Raw genomic sequence first — 19,592 nt, 5'->3', positions numbered from 1 at the left:
GGGGTCCAGGTAGCTTGGCTTTGTTTATTCTTGAAGACTCGCAGAGGACTCCAAAGCGTTTTCTCACAAAAGTAGAATCTAATTACAGAGTAACACAAAGTACTTCACCCCAATAATTTTACTGCTTAACTTCAGTGCGCAGGGTAAACAAGGCAGCAAATATTGCCTTGTTCTCTGCGCTAAGAAAACTTAAGACAGAGCAAATGAACTTCTGTCATAACATAAATGGCAAAATTATCTGGAACACAGGTGACCCAACTTCTCAAACTTGCCCACATGCGTGTGTACCTAGAACAGCTCGCAGGCTCCTAAGCCAAATGAAATAGTAACACTTGAAAACACCCAAAGGCTCCGGATGTGAGGTTTGCCGTCTCTCTAGACTTTCCCACACTCAGGACTCTGCACAAGGCTGTTCATTCAGTGAAACGTGTCAAAGGGGTGGTGTTTCTAATTTTATTTTAATGAATAAAGGATGCAAATGTTGATCAAATCCCGTTAATATCAGTGTCCATAAAAAATAAGGTTTTGGAGGTCGTCAGCTCTTGGTCTCTAGGATCAGAGATGCAGCAGGTGATGGTGGGAGAGGTGCTCACAGGTGTGTGGGGTGAGAACTGAACAGCGGAAACACTGGCCTTTCACCCGCCTGCACTCTGCTCCGTCCCTGCAGCCGGACCGGGCTGCACACGAAGATGCCAGAGAGAGGGGACGATGCCCCTCCCTGATCCTGGAACAGGAAGGACAGGCTTTCATGCCCTTTCACTCCAGCATCACGTCAGTGGTAAACCATCCCTCGGGTATTTAAAACAGGTTCTTCAAACCCAGCATTCGCTTTACATGCTCACCAGGGTCTGACCACATAGCCTAAACCAACGGGACACTTAGAGGAACAAAAATTCATCTGGACGAGGATTCCATAGAAATAAAAGGACACTGGTTTCTTTTTAATTTGGCAGAAAGATAACAGTGATTCCAAACAACAAAGTCCTTCGATACACAGGAAGATACTTATTCCCTCAGGGAATGAAGACGTCCGAACGGCAACCTCTGTTTCAGGTCTGACGTGTTGCGCACCTCAGCGCGGGACTGAGGAAGGGCCGACAGGGGAAGGGCGGCAGGAGGACTCCAGCTTTAGGAACCTTCTACCAAGGACTGGCCTGACATTGGAAAAAAACCCACGTGCGTGTTAAAAGCCCGAGGGAAAGTCTCCGCCCTGAAATGTGGTCACAGCCAACTGGTCTCCATCTTTGTCACTACAAAGCAAGAACTGGACCTTCAGCTACAGCGTGGACCTGCTTTCCCCTACTAAGTGGTGAGGGTGGCACTGCAAGGGCACGACTGCGGTTGGGAAAGAAGTCCCAGCCTGATCCCAACAGCTCGGGGCAGCCCGTGGGGACAGATCCCACCTCACTGGGTCTCGGGCCCAGGTTCCTGCGTCCCTGACACAGCGCTGTGGTGCTGCGGTGCACGGCCAGCACCTGAGCGGCACTGATGGGGCAGGGGAAGACCACTGCTGGGGCTACGAGGACAGGCTTGGGGAGTACCCCCTGCTCCCTGGGCCCAGCCGACCCCCAGCCCTGGCGAGTGTCACTAAAGGAGTTATTAAAATGAGATTGGGTCACCTGCCCGGAAGACGCACACAAGGCCGCTATTTTGTGCCATTGCGTGAGAGCAAGGCTCAAGTAGCATGATTTAAAACTACTAATGGCAGGCTGGGAGAAACAGATTGGGTTTCGGGGAGCTACTGACAGGTCGATGTCAACCCCCAGGAAGAATGTGCTCTGGCAAACAGCTGCTGACTAGGAAAAGGCAGCTGCCCCCTCCAGCCCTAGGCAAACCTCTGCACAAGTCTTTGCCTCGGGAAAGAATAAGTCGCTTGGCATGTTATTCCTCTTATGCGCCAGCTCCATTGGGAGCAAAATAAAAGAGCGAGATCTAAAAAGGAGGATCAGACCCGGCTGGCGTGGGCCGGTGGTGGAGCATCGACTTATAAGCCAGGTCGTGATTGGGATTCCCAGTTCAGGCACATGCCAGGGTGGCAAGCTCCATCCTGTGTGTGGGGCGTACACATCTCTCATCATTTGTTTCTTTTTCCCTCTCTGAAATCAATAAAAAAATATTTTTAAAAAGATGATCAGCTCTCTGTGGCCTTAACCGAGTCCTTCCCTGTGCTGACCGCAGGTGGGAACTACTGGCTCCTGGGTTGGCTCGAGGCTCCTGGGTGCCCTCTCCCACACAGTGTCTTCAGGGGGCAAAGACCGAAGGCATTGCAAACACAGGGGGGACACACAGGAAGCCATAATTTTGCCCAAAAGCTATGGCTATTCTGATAAAAAGAGGGGTGTTGCCACCAGGGTGCCTAGCCCTCCGAGTGAAACCCGACCCCCCCCCCCCCTCCGTTGAGTTTCAACGTTTAGAAAAGGGGGAGCAGGAACCCCAGCACAAACCTAGAGGGGAAATGTTAGCAAGAGAGACCCCAGAGATGTACATACATGCTCAACAAAGGAGACAGCTCAACACACTCCCGCCGTAAACTCTATTTGAAAGTCCTTCAGTGTTCTTAGGAATATTGCTTCGGTTGCATGTCGCTCATGACAATAATCCTGAATCGGGTAAAATGGCCGCTCTCCCCCAATTTCAAACAAAGTGATGTAAAGATGCTTTCTGGCCATTCCGGAAGAATGTTTTCAGAGAGAGAGAGTTGAGAGATGCGAAGGATGGTGGACTTGAGAGACAGGAAGACATTTTACAAAAGCCTGTGTCGTCCACGCTGCTCTTCCGAGGTTGGATTGTCCGAAGGTGCGAGGCGGGTCTGATTTTCTGCTCCTGAGTAAGCAGAACCGGAGGGAGATGCCGCCACACGGTCTAACATTCGTCGTCCTTTCCGGAAGGCTTGAAAGCAAAAAGCCTTTGAAGTCAGAAGCGAGGCAGGGTCCCTCGGTCACTGCAGGCGCCCCCTCCTGTGCCCGACACCGAGAGACAGATTGCCGGGCAGCGTGAGGCGGGCGTGCTGCAGCCGACGCAGAGAGGCCTCTAGTCTGAAGATACTTTCCCACAATCATGGCAAGTTCTTCACTTCCATGCTTTATTGAAAGTAAAATAGGAATCAAAGACAGGTACTGGTAAGCAGATTACGTCTCTATATAAAAGAGTTACGGTTAGCTCAGAGCAGAATGCTGTCCCGTTTACTGTGATACAAATTCCTACGGACCAGTGCATCTGGCATGAAACTCGAGCAAGGAAATAGGACAGAATTTCACTCCCTCCCGTGACTATAAATCTCATATGTAAACATGATTTCCTGTTACTGCTACTAAACTGGTTTGATCTTTATTCGCCTTTCCCCTAACCCCACCCCTTAAATAGAAAACCTGAAACATTTCCTTCAAGTCTGAGGCCCTTCAGTGCAATCGGCTTTATTTGACACAAGGCATTTGGGACGGTCACTTTTGAAATGGTTTTCTGCCTTTTGGAAGAGTCACGTAATGATTCGATTCTTAAATCCAGCTTTTCGTTAATGCCCTAACATGTCAATCTCCTCTTCCCTTCTGGTCCTTTCTCAGCGGTCGGGAAAGGTCCGAGAGATTAATGTCCAAGGAGACCAGTACCTGGGGAAAGAAACACGTGAAAGTATGGTTACGAACCAAACACGCAGAGTCCACGCATAACCTTCGCCCAGAAGACACCACCCCAGGGACCATCCACCTTAATCAACGAGTGCGGCAGACCCTCGGTGCTGAAGGGCAGGAAAAAATACCAGCCACGCCCTGGCTGGTTTGGCTCAGTAGATAGAGCATCCGCCTGCAGACCGAAGAGTCCACGGTTCGATTCTGGTCAAAAGCACATGCCCGGGTTGCAGTCTCGATCCCCAGTAGGGTGCAGGCAGGAGGCAGTCGATCAATGATGCTCTGTCATCATTGATGTCTCTCTCTTTCTCTCTCTTCTGCTCCTTCCTCTCTGGAATCAATGCATATATTTTTAAAAATCAGCCCAACAGTAGGTTTTCAGCTAAATCCCATTTCTGTTCAAAGCCATGTGTTTGTTGTCTTCATGCAGTTAATGAGATTTGACTGACACATCTGATGGCCATTTTTCATAAAAATGTTTTCTCTGCTTTGGCTGTGACATCAAGGGTTTCTTTGCAGTCGTGATGCGCAGACAACAAAGGGGCGCGGGGAGGAAGGCTTTCCACGGGCCAGTGGCTCTGTCACTCATTTCCTTTAGCAAAGGCACCCTGACATCCGATTCAAACAGACTCCCGGGCGAAATCACAGCCTGCCTAAACCTCTGGAGCCGGCCACAGCCAGGGAGAATGGCAGCAGTAAATGCCAGAGGTCTGCATTCGGTGGATTAGTGACTAATACTGGTGCCTACAACTGTAGCAGCCAAGATATAGAACAAGGCACTGCTGTGTCTCCATAACCCAAGACATGCCTTAACTCTAAATAGATTAATGAAACCTTTTCACTGAACCTCATGTAGTTCAGCAAATTCTTCTCCTCTAATTCTTATCGGTTGCATACAAACTGTTTTGCTCGCAGATGCGACTGACAGGGTGAACTGGAAACAGGTTAAATATAAACCTTGAAATGCCACTAGCTAATTCCCCTACCCCACCCCACCCCACTCCACGCCCCCGTCAGACAAAGAGAAAGCAGAATGGACATGTGCTAGCAGATACTGTGACCACACAGGCCCCATCTGAAGCGGAGTGCTGAAAAAGGTAACGAAGAAGCTCAAATAAAAAATGCATTTAACTAAAATTAATTTCAGTCATGAGACTCAGATTGAATTAAATTTTAAAATCAAATTATAGCCTTCACTTTAATAGAAAATTACAGTATGACTCTGACATTCACGAACAGAACATGACAAATGTAACTTACCTTTAAACCCTTCTTCTGGCATACACACTGGGGGGGGGAAAATCCAAATTAGAAAGACTGTCGTGACAGATAGTAAGGAACAAGATCATGTCAATGCCCAAAGATGAGGTTTAAAATAACTTTTAATTACTTCACCCATAATCATTACTTTTGAAGTTATGGGTGATGATAATCAGATGACATTCTTCGTTTTTACATTCTGTGCAGCTCCTGGGAAGTCTGGAGACAACCCTGGGACTGACCTCGGAGCCAGACCCCCCTCTCTCCACCCTCCACTCTCCCACCAAATCCCCCTACGCCAGAAGGAACCACTTCTGGCTCTTGCAGCTATTTCTTACGGTGTGCAACCTTTTCCCCCTAAATCACATGCTTCTGTTGCTATTTCACTATTTTAGACAATTCCTCAAGGAAAGAGACTGGCTGCACATCCTCCTGCCCACACTGTGATACTTTGTTGTTAGGCCGATCTCCGGTGCTCACATCACTGGCATTTTTAAACGTTATTAACACTGCCTGCAGTTGGACCCTTCGGTGTACTGTGGCTGCACTGCTTGTCTGGTATGATTTTTTCGTTTTTCTGAGTTGGTGGCTCTGCACTATTTACGTGTTCCATCTTCTCTACACCATCTCCAACTCAAGGGCAAGCTCTCAAAGACCTGTGAGCCTCAGGACAGTCCAGTTTCCTGAAGCCTTCACGCACCCTGCGGCTCCTCCTGCGCCGGGTGCGCAGAAGGGGCCGGCCTCAGCCTCACCTTCTGGTTTAGTTTTTTCACTGAGCTGAGACACACACTCCAGCTGCCGTCTGAGGTGCCGGGGAAGAGGCAGCGGGACATGGAGGGAAAGCAACGGGCTGGGAGGGTCTGGGGGACAGCGAGGTGTCTCCTGCTTCTTACAGTTTCCTATTCTCAGGCTCACCCCTCACGCCCACTTCCAGGGGTGCCTGGGCCTCCCATTCCTGTGTGCCTGACTGAATTAGCTTTGCTTCTTGGTGACCTCTTCCATCTCTAGGCTGACATTTCTTGTTTGTTTGTTTTTTCCCGGGTCAGCTAAATAATTACTACTCTTCTCTCTGCTTCCCATTTTCAGCATGTGGAACCCTTTTTTAAGGTTAATAGTATTATAGATGAAAGCTTAAATACCAATAACTCCACGAACTTCTAACAAGTTAATCAACAAATTCCTATAGTAGATTCGTCTTTACCTTGCATGACATCATCCATTGCAGCATAATCAGCGATTGGTTCATCAGCCTAGACAACAAAGAAGACAATTCAAAACATAAGGGAGAGGCAGCCAGGAGGAAGTCTGGCCCAGGAGCAGACTATGTGGCAACAGGACACAGATCTAACCACTGTCCAGTACAGAACTGGGTTCCAGCCACAGCCGGCGAGATTGAGGATTAATGGAAGGGTGGCCTGCCTTGTAATAGGTCTAAACTCATCACCCACAGAAGTGCACATGTATGTGGCATGTTTTCCAGCTCCTAAAAACACCTCTAGATGTAGAGAGGTTTAGATAACAAGGTAACTAAACTGATTTAATTAATGTGAATTCACATGCTGGTGGTGGCCAAGTTAGGTAGGAATAAAAAGCCAGTCTGGTCCTCTAAATATACTAACTAGGTTAAAAATACATTTTTGTCCTGCCTCACTAATAAGAACAAAATACCCTGATCCTTGTTAGGGCAGAAGCCAACACAGAGCCCGAGCTTCCGGTGGGATTAGCTGGAAGGACAGGAGCCAGTGACCAGTGGGAATCTAACTGCCCACGGGAAGTACAAACCCGTTAACAATACTGCTGTTCCTAGGATTTCAGACAGGCCTGCTAGGACTCAGCAAGTCAACAGGCTTTCACAGTAATTCCACAGAACCTCCAGTTCCAAGAAAGTAGAAAGTGATCAGCAGGAGGGGTGGGTGGCAGGGTGAGGGTGTGTGTGTGTGTGTGGGGCAGATAGGGGTCTGCTCCATCACGTCAGGGCCTAGCTTATCTCCCCAGAACTGAGGCGCGTATGTCACAGTTCAAACACCCTACGAACACTTTTAGCACAGTGGGGATGGCTTCTGGCCACATACAAACAAAAGCAGCAAATGAATGTGTTGAGTAGGTACCCTCTACTCAGGAGAACCATTGGGCGAATAAGGCTGGTCCAATGATTCACTTTCTTGGATGATTTCTCAGAAGCCCCGCTATTGAAAACAACTCCTACACCCATTCTACCTAAAGCCAGTGTCCATGAGCTGGACAAGAGGGCAACCAAAAGTGCTTTGACTGTTGAGGCCAAGCCTCGGGTCCGTGTGATTCCGAACAGGACAAGCTGCTGTTTTTGAGCCACGAGGAAATGAGCGAATGCTTTCATAGCAGAAGTATCGTTGATTCTGCTGATCCAGAAGTTAGGGAGGAGGTGCAATCTAGATCCATTATTTTTAACAAAATTATGAAAACTTCAATGATGCCGTGACCTCCTCTAAGTCTCTGCGGCTCGGACAGAGCTGGTGAACCGAGAAGCCAGCACGAATTTGTGGCAATCACCTGGTACCACGGCCTGCTGGGGACCCGAGCAGCTGTAACCTCCACCGCAGCAGTTCACACGTGGGTGTGCAGCATTAGAACTTTGCAGAGGAAAGAGAAGGAAAAAACCTAGAATTTCTCAGGGAAGAAGCCGTCACTCACCTTTAACAAAATGACAGACTCGGGAATGACTCCAAGGGTGCCGAGGGTGGCGCTGTCATCAGTTAAAACCTTTCCATCGATGGAGAGATTCTGGTCAAAAGGAGCCACTGAAAATGCATGCATGATCTGAGAAAAGGAAAAGAAAAGAAAGTTGACATAAAGTAAAATGTGGAGACTTATATCTTATTTGGGTAAATAGATTCCTTAAAAGATAAAAGAACTTGAGTACAAAAGACATTACTGTGTGCAGGTAGCCCACCTGTACCTACCAAAGGTGGCTATATAATCCCACCACATCTGGGACCTGCCCTAGGAAGGCTGGAAGAGATCCTCTAGTCCTGTGCCCATCACCTCTGTGAGGGCGGGGGTGGGGAATGAAGGAGCAGAAGGGGCTGAGCTGACGGCTCCTCTGGTCATGAGGCTTGGACAGGGCCACTACTGTCACTCAGCCCAAGTCCCGTGGGCGTGTAATCACCAAGTCTGTAAATTAGCCCGCAGGCGATTTGGACTCTTCTTCCTTCTGCTTCGATTCCTTTAGCAAGCAGCCTGGACTACACAGTTCAGTCCTTGGAACACATATTCTTAGACTGAGTCCTTCGTCTAGGAACCAAAATTGGAATTCCGTAAGGGTGAAGGACCCTAGTTCTAGCCTAGTGTTAAATTAAATACATTCAGAAAGACTACTAGGTATAACACTTACACATTTTCAATCTCAGAAAAAAATGTTTTCATTTTTATTACATCTGGTGTGCACTGTATCATGCTTCATAACTTAGTTACGTCCTCATGGAGTGCGTTCTATTACATGTATTTTCCATGACTCCTATACCCATATTAGAGGAAAACAATCCTACCTTTCCATGGACTCTCTTCCTCTACCCTTTGAAGCTGTGAAGACAAAACGAGCCTAGCAAAGCAGCCTGAACCAACAGGGGCCGGAGATTCCCATGCCGGGACAGCTGGGGCCAGAAAAGGGGTTTGATTAACGGCACACAAATAAGAACCTCAACGGGACTTCTCAAAAGGACATCAGCCCCCGAGAAACTAGCGGGGATTGATCAAACAGGGGTGGGGGGCTACAGTGCACGGACATCATCCAACCACTGCCTACGAAGCAACAAGCCTGCTTCTGGGAAGAAGAATCCACAGGACAGTTCTCCCAAAGCCAGCCGAGCACGGGCCCCGGGACCTGTGAGGAAGGTAGTCGCACGGAGGCATCTGAGACAATGATTGTGGGAAATGACGCAGCTGCTTGGCTGGAGGAATGCTGGTTCAGATCCCTGAATGCTCATCGTCTTTGCACCACGCTATGGACTAACAACAAATACTACGGGACACGAGACACAAGTACGATGGATGAGGGGCTGGTGCTCAGACTTTATTATTTTGAGCACACAGACAAGGACATTAAAATTCACTCAAGAACTAATGAAACATTTACTAAGAAGCTACCTGACAGATACTGTGCTAAGTGCAAGAAAGATCAAAGTGACTGACGCCTCGATGGAGTTCACAGGAGGGAGAGCAACACAGTGTGAAGGCGGCAGCGGGAGGTACCTGTAAGATCCAGGGGGGAAATGGCGGGGAGAGAACAGCCAGCTCTACAGCCGGAGGCCAAGGAAGGTTTTGTAGAAGGGGTTCAGTGACAAATGAACAAGTGTGTACTAATGAGGAGAAAATGATTTTAGAACAAGGGAACAGGCTAATTAAAGACATGGAGGTCTTTGGTATAATAGCTCATAAACCATAAGTACTAGGAGAACGCTTGAGTAGAACTACTATAAGCCTCTTTAAAAAGTAGATACAGCTTTCCTGATCTATAGAGAAATAGGGAACAGTGTTTTCCTAACAGTGAGTGGCTCCCTGCTGCTTGTTGGTGTGTGTGTGTGTGTGTGTGTGTGTGTGTGTGTGTGTGTGTGAGAGAGAGAGAGAGAGAGAGAGAGAGGGAGAGAGAAATAAGGAAATGTACAAGCAATGGCTTCCACTGCCAGCCATTTAACCTGTGCCAACATTTCCTCCTTTCTAAGGCAGGCAATACCACCCACTCAAAACCTATTCTTGGAAAATTGAAATAACACAATAAAATACTGTGCATCCTTTGAGAAAGGAGATGAATAAATTATACTTCATTTACTTTATGGCATCATAGGTGGATGAATTAGTAATTTGGCCAAGCAAGTTTCTTCAGGTTTTAGAGAGCTGCAAATGGGTATGTCTGGGCTAAGCCACTGACAGTTTTACAAAGCTTGCCGTCCTATTAACTTGGAATTGTAGTATTTCCTGGAGGAAAGGCTCCATCAAACACACACAAAAAAACATGCTGTTCAAAAAACCACCCACCACAAACGCCGAAGCTGTCCAGGCTGCTGAGGTAGAGGGGTCACATCCAGCTGCAGCTTTCAAAGCTGCCACACTGAGCAGAGGGAAGAGATGACATTTCGCTGCCCTTTGTCTGGGCCCTGCCTGGGTCACAGCGGTGCTCGAGCAGGTGGGAGATGAGGGGAAGGACCCTGTAAAGGAACCTCTGAGCAGCTGCTGCCTCCTAACAACCCATTGGTGCAGGTTACATGCTCCGAGATGGAGGTGGTTTCTGCTGACTCTTCTGACTTATTCTTAAAAAATGGCAGCCCACAATAGCAGCAGCACAGGCTTTTCAAAGGCCGCCGCCACCACAGGGGCCCTTTGTGTGCTGGGAAAGGGTTTGAATGTTCGAGGTTTACCACTGACAGGGAGAAAGCCGGTGACAGAAGCAAGCTTTCTCAGATGGAAAAGGTACAATAAACAGAGGGGAGAGATTGTGCCAACACGTTTATTTTCAGAGCCCTGGGTTCAACCGAGGGAAATACCGTTCCCTGGACAATCTGGAACACATAACACCCTCAAAGGAAGCCTGTACTTTTGCCTCAATTACGATGATAAATATCAGCAACAAGAAGAATGCGTAACCATTGAACTATGCCACATGAAAGTAGCAGAGAGGGGAGTTTGGTCAGCTTTTTGGACATATAGCAGGGACCGAAGCAGATCAGGGGCCAGACTTTTTTCCTGGGCATCTTGAACTTATCAGCCCCCTCTGCCTGTGTTTTGAGATATACCATTGGCATGCTCATTTACAGTGCTTCAGCGCAAGCACCGAGAAGTGACATGGCCGTGAAGCCTTTTCACAATGCCCACATTGCATTCGTTAAATCGATCTGTAAAGCAATGCATGCTTTTAGGGGGATAGAGAGAAAATGATCTAAAACGAACCTTTAAGAAAAAATATGAAAACACCAGTCTGAGAATAGAGGTGAAGGTAATTTTAAAATTCTACCCAACAGACCTATCTGACATAAAAAATATTATGATAAAAATAATTTCTGACTCACCCAATAAACAATTAAGCAGCTGCCTTTTACATCCCCTTAAATTTGACAGATCCTGGTAATAATCGGCTCAAATGCCCATTAAGTGGTCAAAGAACAGCAAACAGCACAATCAAGTGAGAGACCAATTATTCTAGAACAACCCCAACATGGGAACAGACTGACACGCAATTTTCTCATTGGAAAGCTCAAATTCCAGAAACCAAAAACACTTTCATCTTCATAGAAAGCTTCTTGTCTGTTCTAGAGAATTGTGGCCATTTTAAAGAAAGAGTTATTTTAATGTTGGGGCCCAGCAGGCATTACTCTGAAACCAATAAAACCCTCTCAGTGGCTTAATACATGACTAGAGATCAGCCTAGAAAAACCAATTACACATATAAACATGGGTGGAAAGCAAGATTTATGCAGGTCCTTTGCATCTATAACATGCTCAGTGTTAGCTGTTCTCACCTGAATTTTCAATTCTTTCAATGTCTGATTAGCAGAAACAAGAAGTGCTTTCTCGCCACGAACTTTCCTATGTCGCATACTCCGTCGAATAACTTGCTTTTGATAGGCAATGTAATTTTGATGCGATATCTTTTGCCTTTTTGCTCCTCCGTTGCTCTATAATAAAGATTCAAAACAAAGAAAGCAATGAAATGATCCACAGTATTACCCATGCTCCACTTACGGGTTCCCTAAACATTGAAGTTCAATGTCAGAAATAAGTCAAGGTAATCAACCAAAGAACTTGTATGCACACATGCACAACCCATGGACACAGACAGTAGGGGGGTGAAGGCCTGTGGCGGGGGAGAAATGACATATGTAATACTTTCAACAATAAATTGTTGTTGTTCTTTAAATAATCTTTTCTTCCTATATTACTTTAAAAAATACGTAGAAACTCATTTTAATTTAAGCAGGCTCATAAAACTGAATAAAGAATGAAATGAGATATCCACAGTTGTTTTAAGAAGACTTCATTAAGAGGACATTTAAAAGCAAAATGATATGTCTGACCTTAAATCAGAATACATGTGATATGCAGGAAAACTCTTTAAAAAAATTTTTTAATCCTCATTGGAGAATATGTTTATTGATTTTAAAGAGACATAGAGCATGTATGGGCGTGGGGGGGGGGGGGGCGCGCGCAATGGAAAGATATGTACACATATAATACCTTAATATAAATAAATAAATAGACAGAGAGAGGAAACATTGATCGGATGCTTCTTATATGTGCCCTACCAACAGGGATAGAACACACAGCCTAGGTATGCGCCCTGGCTTGGAACTGAACTCACAACCTTTTGGTGTACAGGATGACTCTCTAAATGACTGAGCCACTGGGCCAAGGCTAAGATTATTAATCGAATTCATCATCCTAACTTATTTGTACTAAATATTTTCTTCTGTTCTTGAGAAAGTCATGGGAATTAAATATAAACTACCGAGAACTTTAAACACTTCCTTGCAGGTTTAAGTATTTAGACGTGAAATGTCATAATGAACTTAAGGGCAGTTCAGAAACAAAATAAAGGAATCCACATGAGCACGTAATACATCTTATACTAGTCTTAAGGAAAAAAATAATAGGTAAGGACCAAATGTCATTCTACAAGACTCATCAAGAGCCTAACAGAGGCCCTGGCTGGTATGGGTTAGCGGTTAGAGCGTCAACTTACGTAACAAAGGGTCACAGATTCAATTCATGGCCCTGGTCAGGGCACAGGTGGGAGGCAAACAATCAATGTGTGTCACTCTCACATCAATGTTTCTCTCTCCTCCCCTTCCCTCCCTTCCACTTTCTCTACAAATTAATGGGAAAAATATCCTCGGGTGAGGATTAACAAAAAACAAACAAAAAAGAACCCTTTCCCTGGTTTAATGAAATCTGAATGAGGTAACCACGAGACACTGGAGTGTCAGCTGCGCACGACAGAGCGGTTTAGGGATCATTTATGGACACAGATGCCACAGTCATTACCATGGGAGCCCCAGAGATTTACAAGCGGAAGAGGCTCAGGATGCAAACACAGAAGAGCATTTGTTTAGGGTGATGCCCACAGGCTAGGAACTGCACCGGATGGGTTCAACGAATCTGACAGTTGTAAGGAAAGGTTAAGTAAACGTTGGAGTTCATAAATAGTCAAAGCTGGTGAAACATTCTCTTTAATCTCGATAGACAATTGAAAGGAAAAGTAAAACTGGACCTTAATTCCACAATTAGGAAAAGTAACTACAGCAATGTAAAATTTTACTTTAGAAATATAAAAACAACCAAATAACAAAGCCCTGAGCATTAAGCATGAAACATTTTTTAATGACTGGTTTTAAATGGGTCTAAAAGCTTTTCCCAGAATTACTTTAAAAGCAAACAAACAAAAAGCCATAGAATTTAAATCCAACTTATCTGACAAAAAGCAGCCCGATGGTTTTAGATGGCTTTTAGTTACCTAAGTGATAACCAATACTGGGTTCATTATTAACCTAAATTGTAGATAAGGTCAGAGTCAAAGGAACTAGGTTGATTTAGCTTAAGAGAAAAGAGGAAGAGAGATTTGTTCATCTCCATTAAGGACAAGTAGAAATCATTTGCTATTATGGGGATTTACAACAGCAATTCTAAAAGCTATCTACGAACCGAGATACTGTAATGTACAGCTGACACTGAACAACACGGGTTTGAACTTAGCAGGTTCATTTAAACGTGGATTTTTCCTACCAATAAATACAATCAGTATATTTTCCTCTACCTTATGATTTCCTTTTATTAAAAAAAATATATTTCCATTCATTTTTAGAGAGAGAGGAAGGGCGAGGGAGAGAGAAACAGCAATGCGAGGGTAAAACATCAAGCAGCTAGCTCCTGCACGCCCCCTACCGGGAACCCAGCATGCAACCTGACAGGAGGAGCCCAGGATGCCACCCAGCCAACTGAGCCACGAAGGCCAGAGTTCTTCCTTATGATTTTCTTAATAATGTTTTCCTTCCTCTAGCTTAATTTATTGTTAAGAATACAGTATACATTATGGATAGTATACAAGATGTGTTAACTGACTGCTTATGCTGTCGATAAGGCTTCCAGCCAACAGTGGGCTATTGGGAAAGTTTCTGGGGAGTCAAGTTATACGTGGATTTTGACTATATGCGGGGTCGGCAGCCCGAACCCAGTGTTGCTCAAGGATCAACTCTGGTACAAAGAAAAGGTCTGAGGAGGCTGGCATTCTGAAACGTTGATATTCTGGGACTCCACTCTTTTCTAAAGAAGGAAGGTTACATTTGAGATTTTATTGTGGGACAAGAACTATTTAAAACATCTAGAGTATTACAACTTCCAAACAAGGAGAAGGAAGACAGAAGAAAATTACAAAGTATAAAGTGTAATTACAGCATAAAAAGCAATGTTTCCCAACGTTCTCTATCATATTTGTACATGTGAAATCTGTTGTCATCCACAACGAAGAATTCCACATTCACTTTTGTAAATTGCTGTGGTTATGACCATAATGAATAAAACTACATATTCAAAAAAGTCAGATTCCCAAAAGCCTAAGTCATTTGAAAATGTAAAGAGTTTTCTAAATACTTCTTAGTTGGAAAAGCAAACCTTGAAATAACAGAAACTAAGAACAATAAGAACATACATGTCAAGTTTTCCAAATTAATTTAAAGTTTACCGAAGGAACAGAAAGTGAGTTGGTGACCACAGGTAATAAACAATATAGAGAGAAGATGAGAGTCCCATACACCTGAGAGATAAAAATTAAACAGTATGGTGCTGCCAGCCAAGCAAATAAAAAAAGAGAATGAAGCTGTAAATGAGGATGGGTAAAAGCACGCACGCACGCACGCACGCACGCACGCACACACATACACACACACACTCTTTTAGCATATCAACTAGGAAAGGAAATAGACTTGTTTGTAGATCTGTGAAGATCATGGAAGATGAACCATATAAGAATTTGAAACATGAAAAAGTTGACAATAAACAGGTTCCAAAGGCAGAAAGGTTTGCAGACTCCTACCAAGAGATATATTATTTGACTCTGTCACCTCTCAAAAATCATCCCAAGAAACAGAAGGGATATCTGCACATGGATTTTCATAGGAGGGTTATTTGCCATTATCCCCTCAGAGCTGTAAGCCTGCATTCCTGTAAAACGTGTACATATAGCTCTGTCCAGTGTGGCTGTTGGTTGAGGGTGATCATCCCATGCATAGATTTCCAGTCAGAGCAAAGCCCAGGTTGCTAGCTTGATCCCAAGTCAGGAGTGTGGCGTGCAGGAGGCAACTAACCAAGGTTTCTCTTTCTCATTGACGTCTCTCTCTCAAACCGGTGGGAACATATTTTGAAATGTACAGATAGGAACTGGCACTGAAGTTGAGGGCCCCCAATGCTGACTGACGGAAATACAAATTTGGTGGGACAACTTGAACAAGAGTGGCTGATGGTTGTCAGGAGGATGGTGCACAGAAGGCACGATTTTGTTCTCTCACAGGTGCCTTACAGTTAACATTTATGAGATGCGACAGCACAGAAAGCAAATGCTGACGTATCTCTACCAGCTGGGAAACCACAGTAACATGTAGCTCGGGGAGACCAAGATTCAAGTCGAAGAGGGCTTTTCTGACTTTCTTCTTCAATGCTAAAAATGAAATAGCAGGATCGGTGAGCACACACAGGACAAGCCCAGAATTCCGCTCTCACAGATACAGCAGATGATCACTATACCACTTGCTCCATCAGGGAGAACGACGGCCATCATTTGACTACCCTGTATTTTGGCAGAAAAAAAATCTCTCATCTGTTAAAACTAACTCTAGGTAGAGCAGAAATTCCATGAATTAAGGTATCCATAGAATATCCTGGAATACAGTGGACTGACTTTTGGAAAAGACCAAGCTTATCTACATTGTACAGCAACCAAACTTATTCCTACGTTATTTCCTGTTCTTAAGACTATTTTCCCAATACAATAGACATACAGAATATAGTCAAGGAGGCAACTACCCAGTGTTTCTCTTTCTCATTGACGTCTCTCTCTCAAACCAGTGGAAACATATTTTGAAATGTAGAGATCTGAACTGGTACTGAAGTCAACAATCCCCAATGCTGACGGAGGCCTCCTTGCCAGCACAGCCAAAGGTATGACAAAAAAAAAAAAAAAGAGAGAGAGGAGATAGAAAATCATAACAGAACTAGAAAAGACTAAAGTTAATATGGTCATTTGTCTACTTACAGACCCAAATATCTCATCTATAAACTCCATTATCAAATCCACTGTTTATTAATAATGAAGAAATCTAAGATAGCCTTTCATACTTGAAGATTCCATAATTCAGCAACAAACCAAGATGTGGGTCTTGTTTAGTCTTCTTTTCTAGCTAAAAATTTGTTACTGTAATCCTGTAATAATGCTGTCCACAGCTTCTCATGGGAAATCAGGACGGCTATTGCACGCCACCAAACACGAAGGACACGAAGGGTGTTGAGGACCCACGGGTACGGAGGCTGCCCTCCCTGCCAGCACAGCCGAAGGTATGACAATGAAAAGCGGCTTCAACAAGTACCTGATTAAAATCTGGGTCCTTTTCTCCATCTGGCTTAGCTTCTTCCTTATCCTCCTCTGTTTCGGAACTGCTCACATTCAGCTCCGGAGCGGAATCCTTCATCACCTGAATGTGTGAGGAAAGCAGAGACAGACGTAGGTCAGACCTAAGAAGATGAGCTACAGGCTTTGATTGCCCCCCATTATCAAGAGGAGGAACACCGCCGGCACCGGTTTGGCTCAGTGGATAGAGCGTCGGCCTGCGGACTGAAAGGTCCCGGGTTCGATTCCGGTCAAGGGCATGTACCTTGGTTGCGGGCACACCTCCGGTAGGGGGTGTGCAAGAGGCAGCTGGTCAATGATTCTCTCTCATCGACGTTTCTAACTCTCTATCCCTCTCTCTTCCTCTCTGTGAAAAATCAATAATATATATATATATATATATATATATATATATATATATATATATATATATAAAAAAGAGGAGGAACACCTTTATCACCGTTGGGAGTCACACACACACCAGAGCTTCAAGACTCAGGGGCTCTGTATCCTCTTGTAACATGTTAGGTTTTTATCCTGTGGTTTATTCTTGCACTTAATGCATTCACCATAAACGTAAAGTGATCTCTATAGAACATTCACTGTTGGCTTTAACAATGATGTTATCTTGCAGCAGTTCAAAAATGCTCTCCATTTCTCCCAGCACACTGACTGTCGGGCTTTTTCAAGGCTCGAGTGGTTCAGATAGAGGAGTTCCAATGCTACTTATCTTCCTCAGGAGGCACAAACGGTCGTGAGGGCCAGGTCCTGTCTATCTTCTTCACCCCTGGACCCCCAGCAGTGCAGCCATTCCACACACACAGGTGACATTCAATAAGTATTTGTGTGTCGAATATTCATTCCACCAACTCCACAAGCAACCACATAACTATTCATATTCAACTCCTGTCTAATTTTAATTCTTATACCAAAAAGCTCCATGGAAACAAAAATGTGATCCTTTGCAATTCTCAGTGAAACTCCCAAGAGCAAGTAAAAAGAAAAAGAAAAAAAGAAGAAAAAAAGAAAAGGAAAAAAAAAACTTGACCATTACCAACCAGGGCCACAAGAGGGACTGGTACCTTTTTATTATCCACGACTTTATGGACATAGATGGTGGCTTGAGTGTATTCACGCAGGTCCCTCTGCTGTTGACACAGTAAGCCCTCTCTGCATTCTGGGCAGAGTTCTAAAGAAAAGTGAAAGAGCAGTGGCTGAGGAATTACTATCGAAGACCCAAATAATTAAAAACATGTATCAAAGTTACCAGTGAGTATCCATTAAACAATTACTCATATTTTCTATTAACTGTTGAATTGTTGTACTGTTATATGCAAATAACAATAATACAGAAACCCATTTACTATCCAGAAATAAATGAACAAATCATGACATCATTGTATGATCCCCCCCACCCCCCCGGGAGTATTAGTTTGGACTGCCACAGGACCTTTACTCTTAAGGAGAGAACATAATACCCCCAGGCTCTTACTTCCCTGACAATGTCAACTCTTCACTACGCAAACCAAAAGCAGCATGAAAACTTACTCGGCTCAGAAATATACTGTGTTTCTGAAGGATTTGCGTCTTCCACTTCAGTCCTTGTGATTTTAATTACATGATCCACAACAAACAGCTTTTGTATCATTTGCCACTCACTGGGCCATATGAGAGCTATACTGTGCAAAAAAACACAACATGCCTTAATCAGAGAACTGGCGAGATCATCACAGCCAGCCTTTAACACAGAGGAGTCAGAGGGGAAAGACACACCATCGGCAACGAGGGACAGTAGTTTGGGTGTTTGTTCCCACACAAACGAATGCTACCAAAGCAAAAAAACAAAAGGAACTAAAATTACATGAATCAACTTAGTTAAATCTCAGAAACCTAAATTGAGAAAGAACATAGTTGGTTATGATTTTTTACTGATTTTAGAGAGAAGGAAAGGGAAGGAGTGAGAAAAAGAGGGGGTGGTAGGAGAGAATAAGAGGAGAAGAGAAACATCCATCTATTGGCTCCTTAGGCACCCCGAACTGGGACAACCATGCCTAGGTATGTGCTCTGATCAGCAATGGAACTGGCAATCTTTCTAGTCACACTGGCCAAGGATAGAAAAATTTTAACTGTGCAAAACATTACTGTGTGTGCCTGTCTGCGTGCATGTGTGTGTGTTTAAACAAATCCTTTCTGAGATGGATAACTCTCAAAAATTCAGGGTAATTTGACCCAGGGATCCCACTTCCAGGAATATATCCCAAGAAACTAGAAACACCAATCAAAAAGGACATATGCACCCCTATGTTCAAAGCAGCACAATTTACAATAGCTAAGATTTGGAAACAGCCTAAGTGTCCATTAGCAGATGAGTGGATTAAAAAAACTACGGTACACTTTTTTAAAAAAATATATATTTTATTGATTTTTTACAGAGAGGAGGAGAGAGGGATAGAGAGCTAGAAACGGTCGATGAGAGAGAAACATCGACCAGCTGCCTCTTGCACACCCCCTACTGGGGATGTGCCCGCAACCAATGTACATGCCCTTGACCTGAATAGAACTCGAGACCTTTCAGTCTGCAGACCGATGCTCTACCACTGAGCCAAACCAGTTTCGACTATGGTACACTTTTAATTTTCAGATGTATATTATGTATGTTCAGAATCAGTGCAGAGGCTACACAATGGAATACTGCCCTGCTGTAAAAGGGAAGGAACTCCTGCCATTTGCAATAGCATGGACGGACCTGAAGATGCTAAGTGAAATAAGCCAGTCACAATAAGATAAATATCACATGATCTCAGTCATGTGGGATATAATGAGCAACATAAATGATGAACAAAAACAGATCCAGAGACAGAGAAGCATCAATCAGGTTGTCAAACCTCAGAGGGAAGGCAAGAGAGGGTGGGGGTAAGGAGGGAGAGATCAACCCTAGGACTTGTATGCATGCACAGACACCAGGGGGGTGAGGGCATAAGCAGGGTGTGGGTGGGTGGAGATGGGGGGGGGGGGATAAAGAGACATATGTATTTCCTTAATCAATAAAAAAAAATTTTCAGGACAGTGGTTACTGTGAGACAGTCGGG

The 19,592-nt window shown here is 44.5% G+C and overlaps 1 protein-coding gene across 7 annotated transcripts in view; it reads right to left on the bottom strand.

The window, feature by feature from the left end:
- Positions 1-909: 909 nt before the first annotated feature.
- Positions 910-19,592, bottom strand: part of USP48 (ubiquitin specific peptidase 48) — a 66,651-nt gene continuing 47,968 nt past the window's right edge. For 6 of the 7 annotated variants that reach the window (XM_084874860.1, XM_084874861.1, XM_084874859.1 and 3 more), the window contains 8 exons: positions 18,052-18,182; positions 17,586-17,692; positions 16,484-16,588; positions 11,372-11,527; positions 7,554-7,679; positions 6,085-6,133; positions 4,884-4,910; positions 910-3,605 (listed from right to left, as the gene is read on the bottom strand). In XM_084874860.1, coding sequence (XP_084730986.1) covers positions 3,583-3,605; positions 4,884-4,910; positions 6,085-6,133; positions 7,554-7,679; positions 11,372-11,527; positions 16,484-16,588; positions 17,586-17,692; positions 18,052-18,182 — 724 coding nt within the window. In that variant the 3' untranslated portion in view covers positions 910-3,582. Of the gene's footprint in view, positions 3,606-4,806; positions 4,911-6,084; positions 6,134-7,553; positions 7,680-11,371; positions 11,528-16,483; positions 16,589-17,585; positions 17,693-18,051; positions 18,183-19,592 lie in introns of those variants that run through there. The other variant, XM_084874858.1, reaches the window with a different exon arrangement.

Source organism: Pipistrellus hanaki (assembly GCF_964339955.1).
Source record: "Pipistrellus hanaki genome assembly, chromosome: 2".
In the NCBI taxonomy this organism is placed as follows: domain Eukaryota; kingdom Metazoa; phylum Chordata; class Mammalia; order Chiroptera; family Vespertilionidae; genus Pipistrellus; species Pipistrellus hanaki.
Note: the sequence above shows the minus strand (reverse complement) of the source record. Positions and strands in the feature narration are given on the sequence as shown.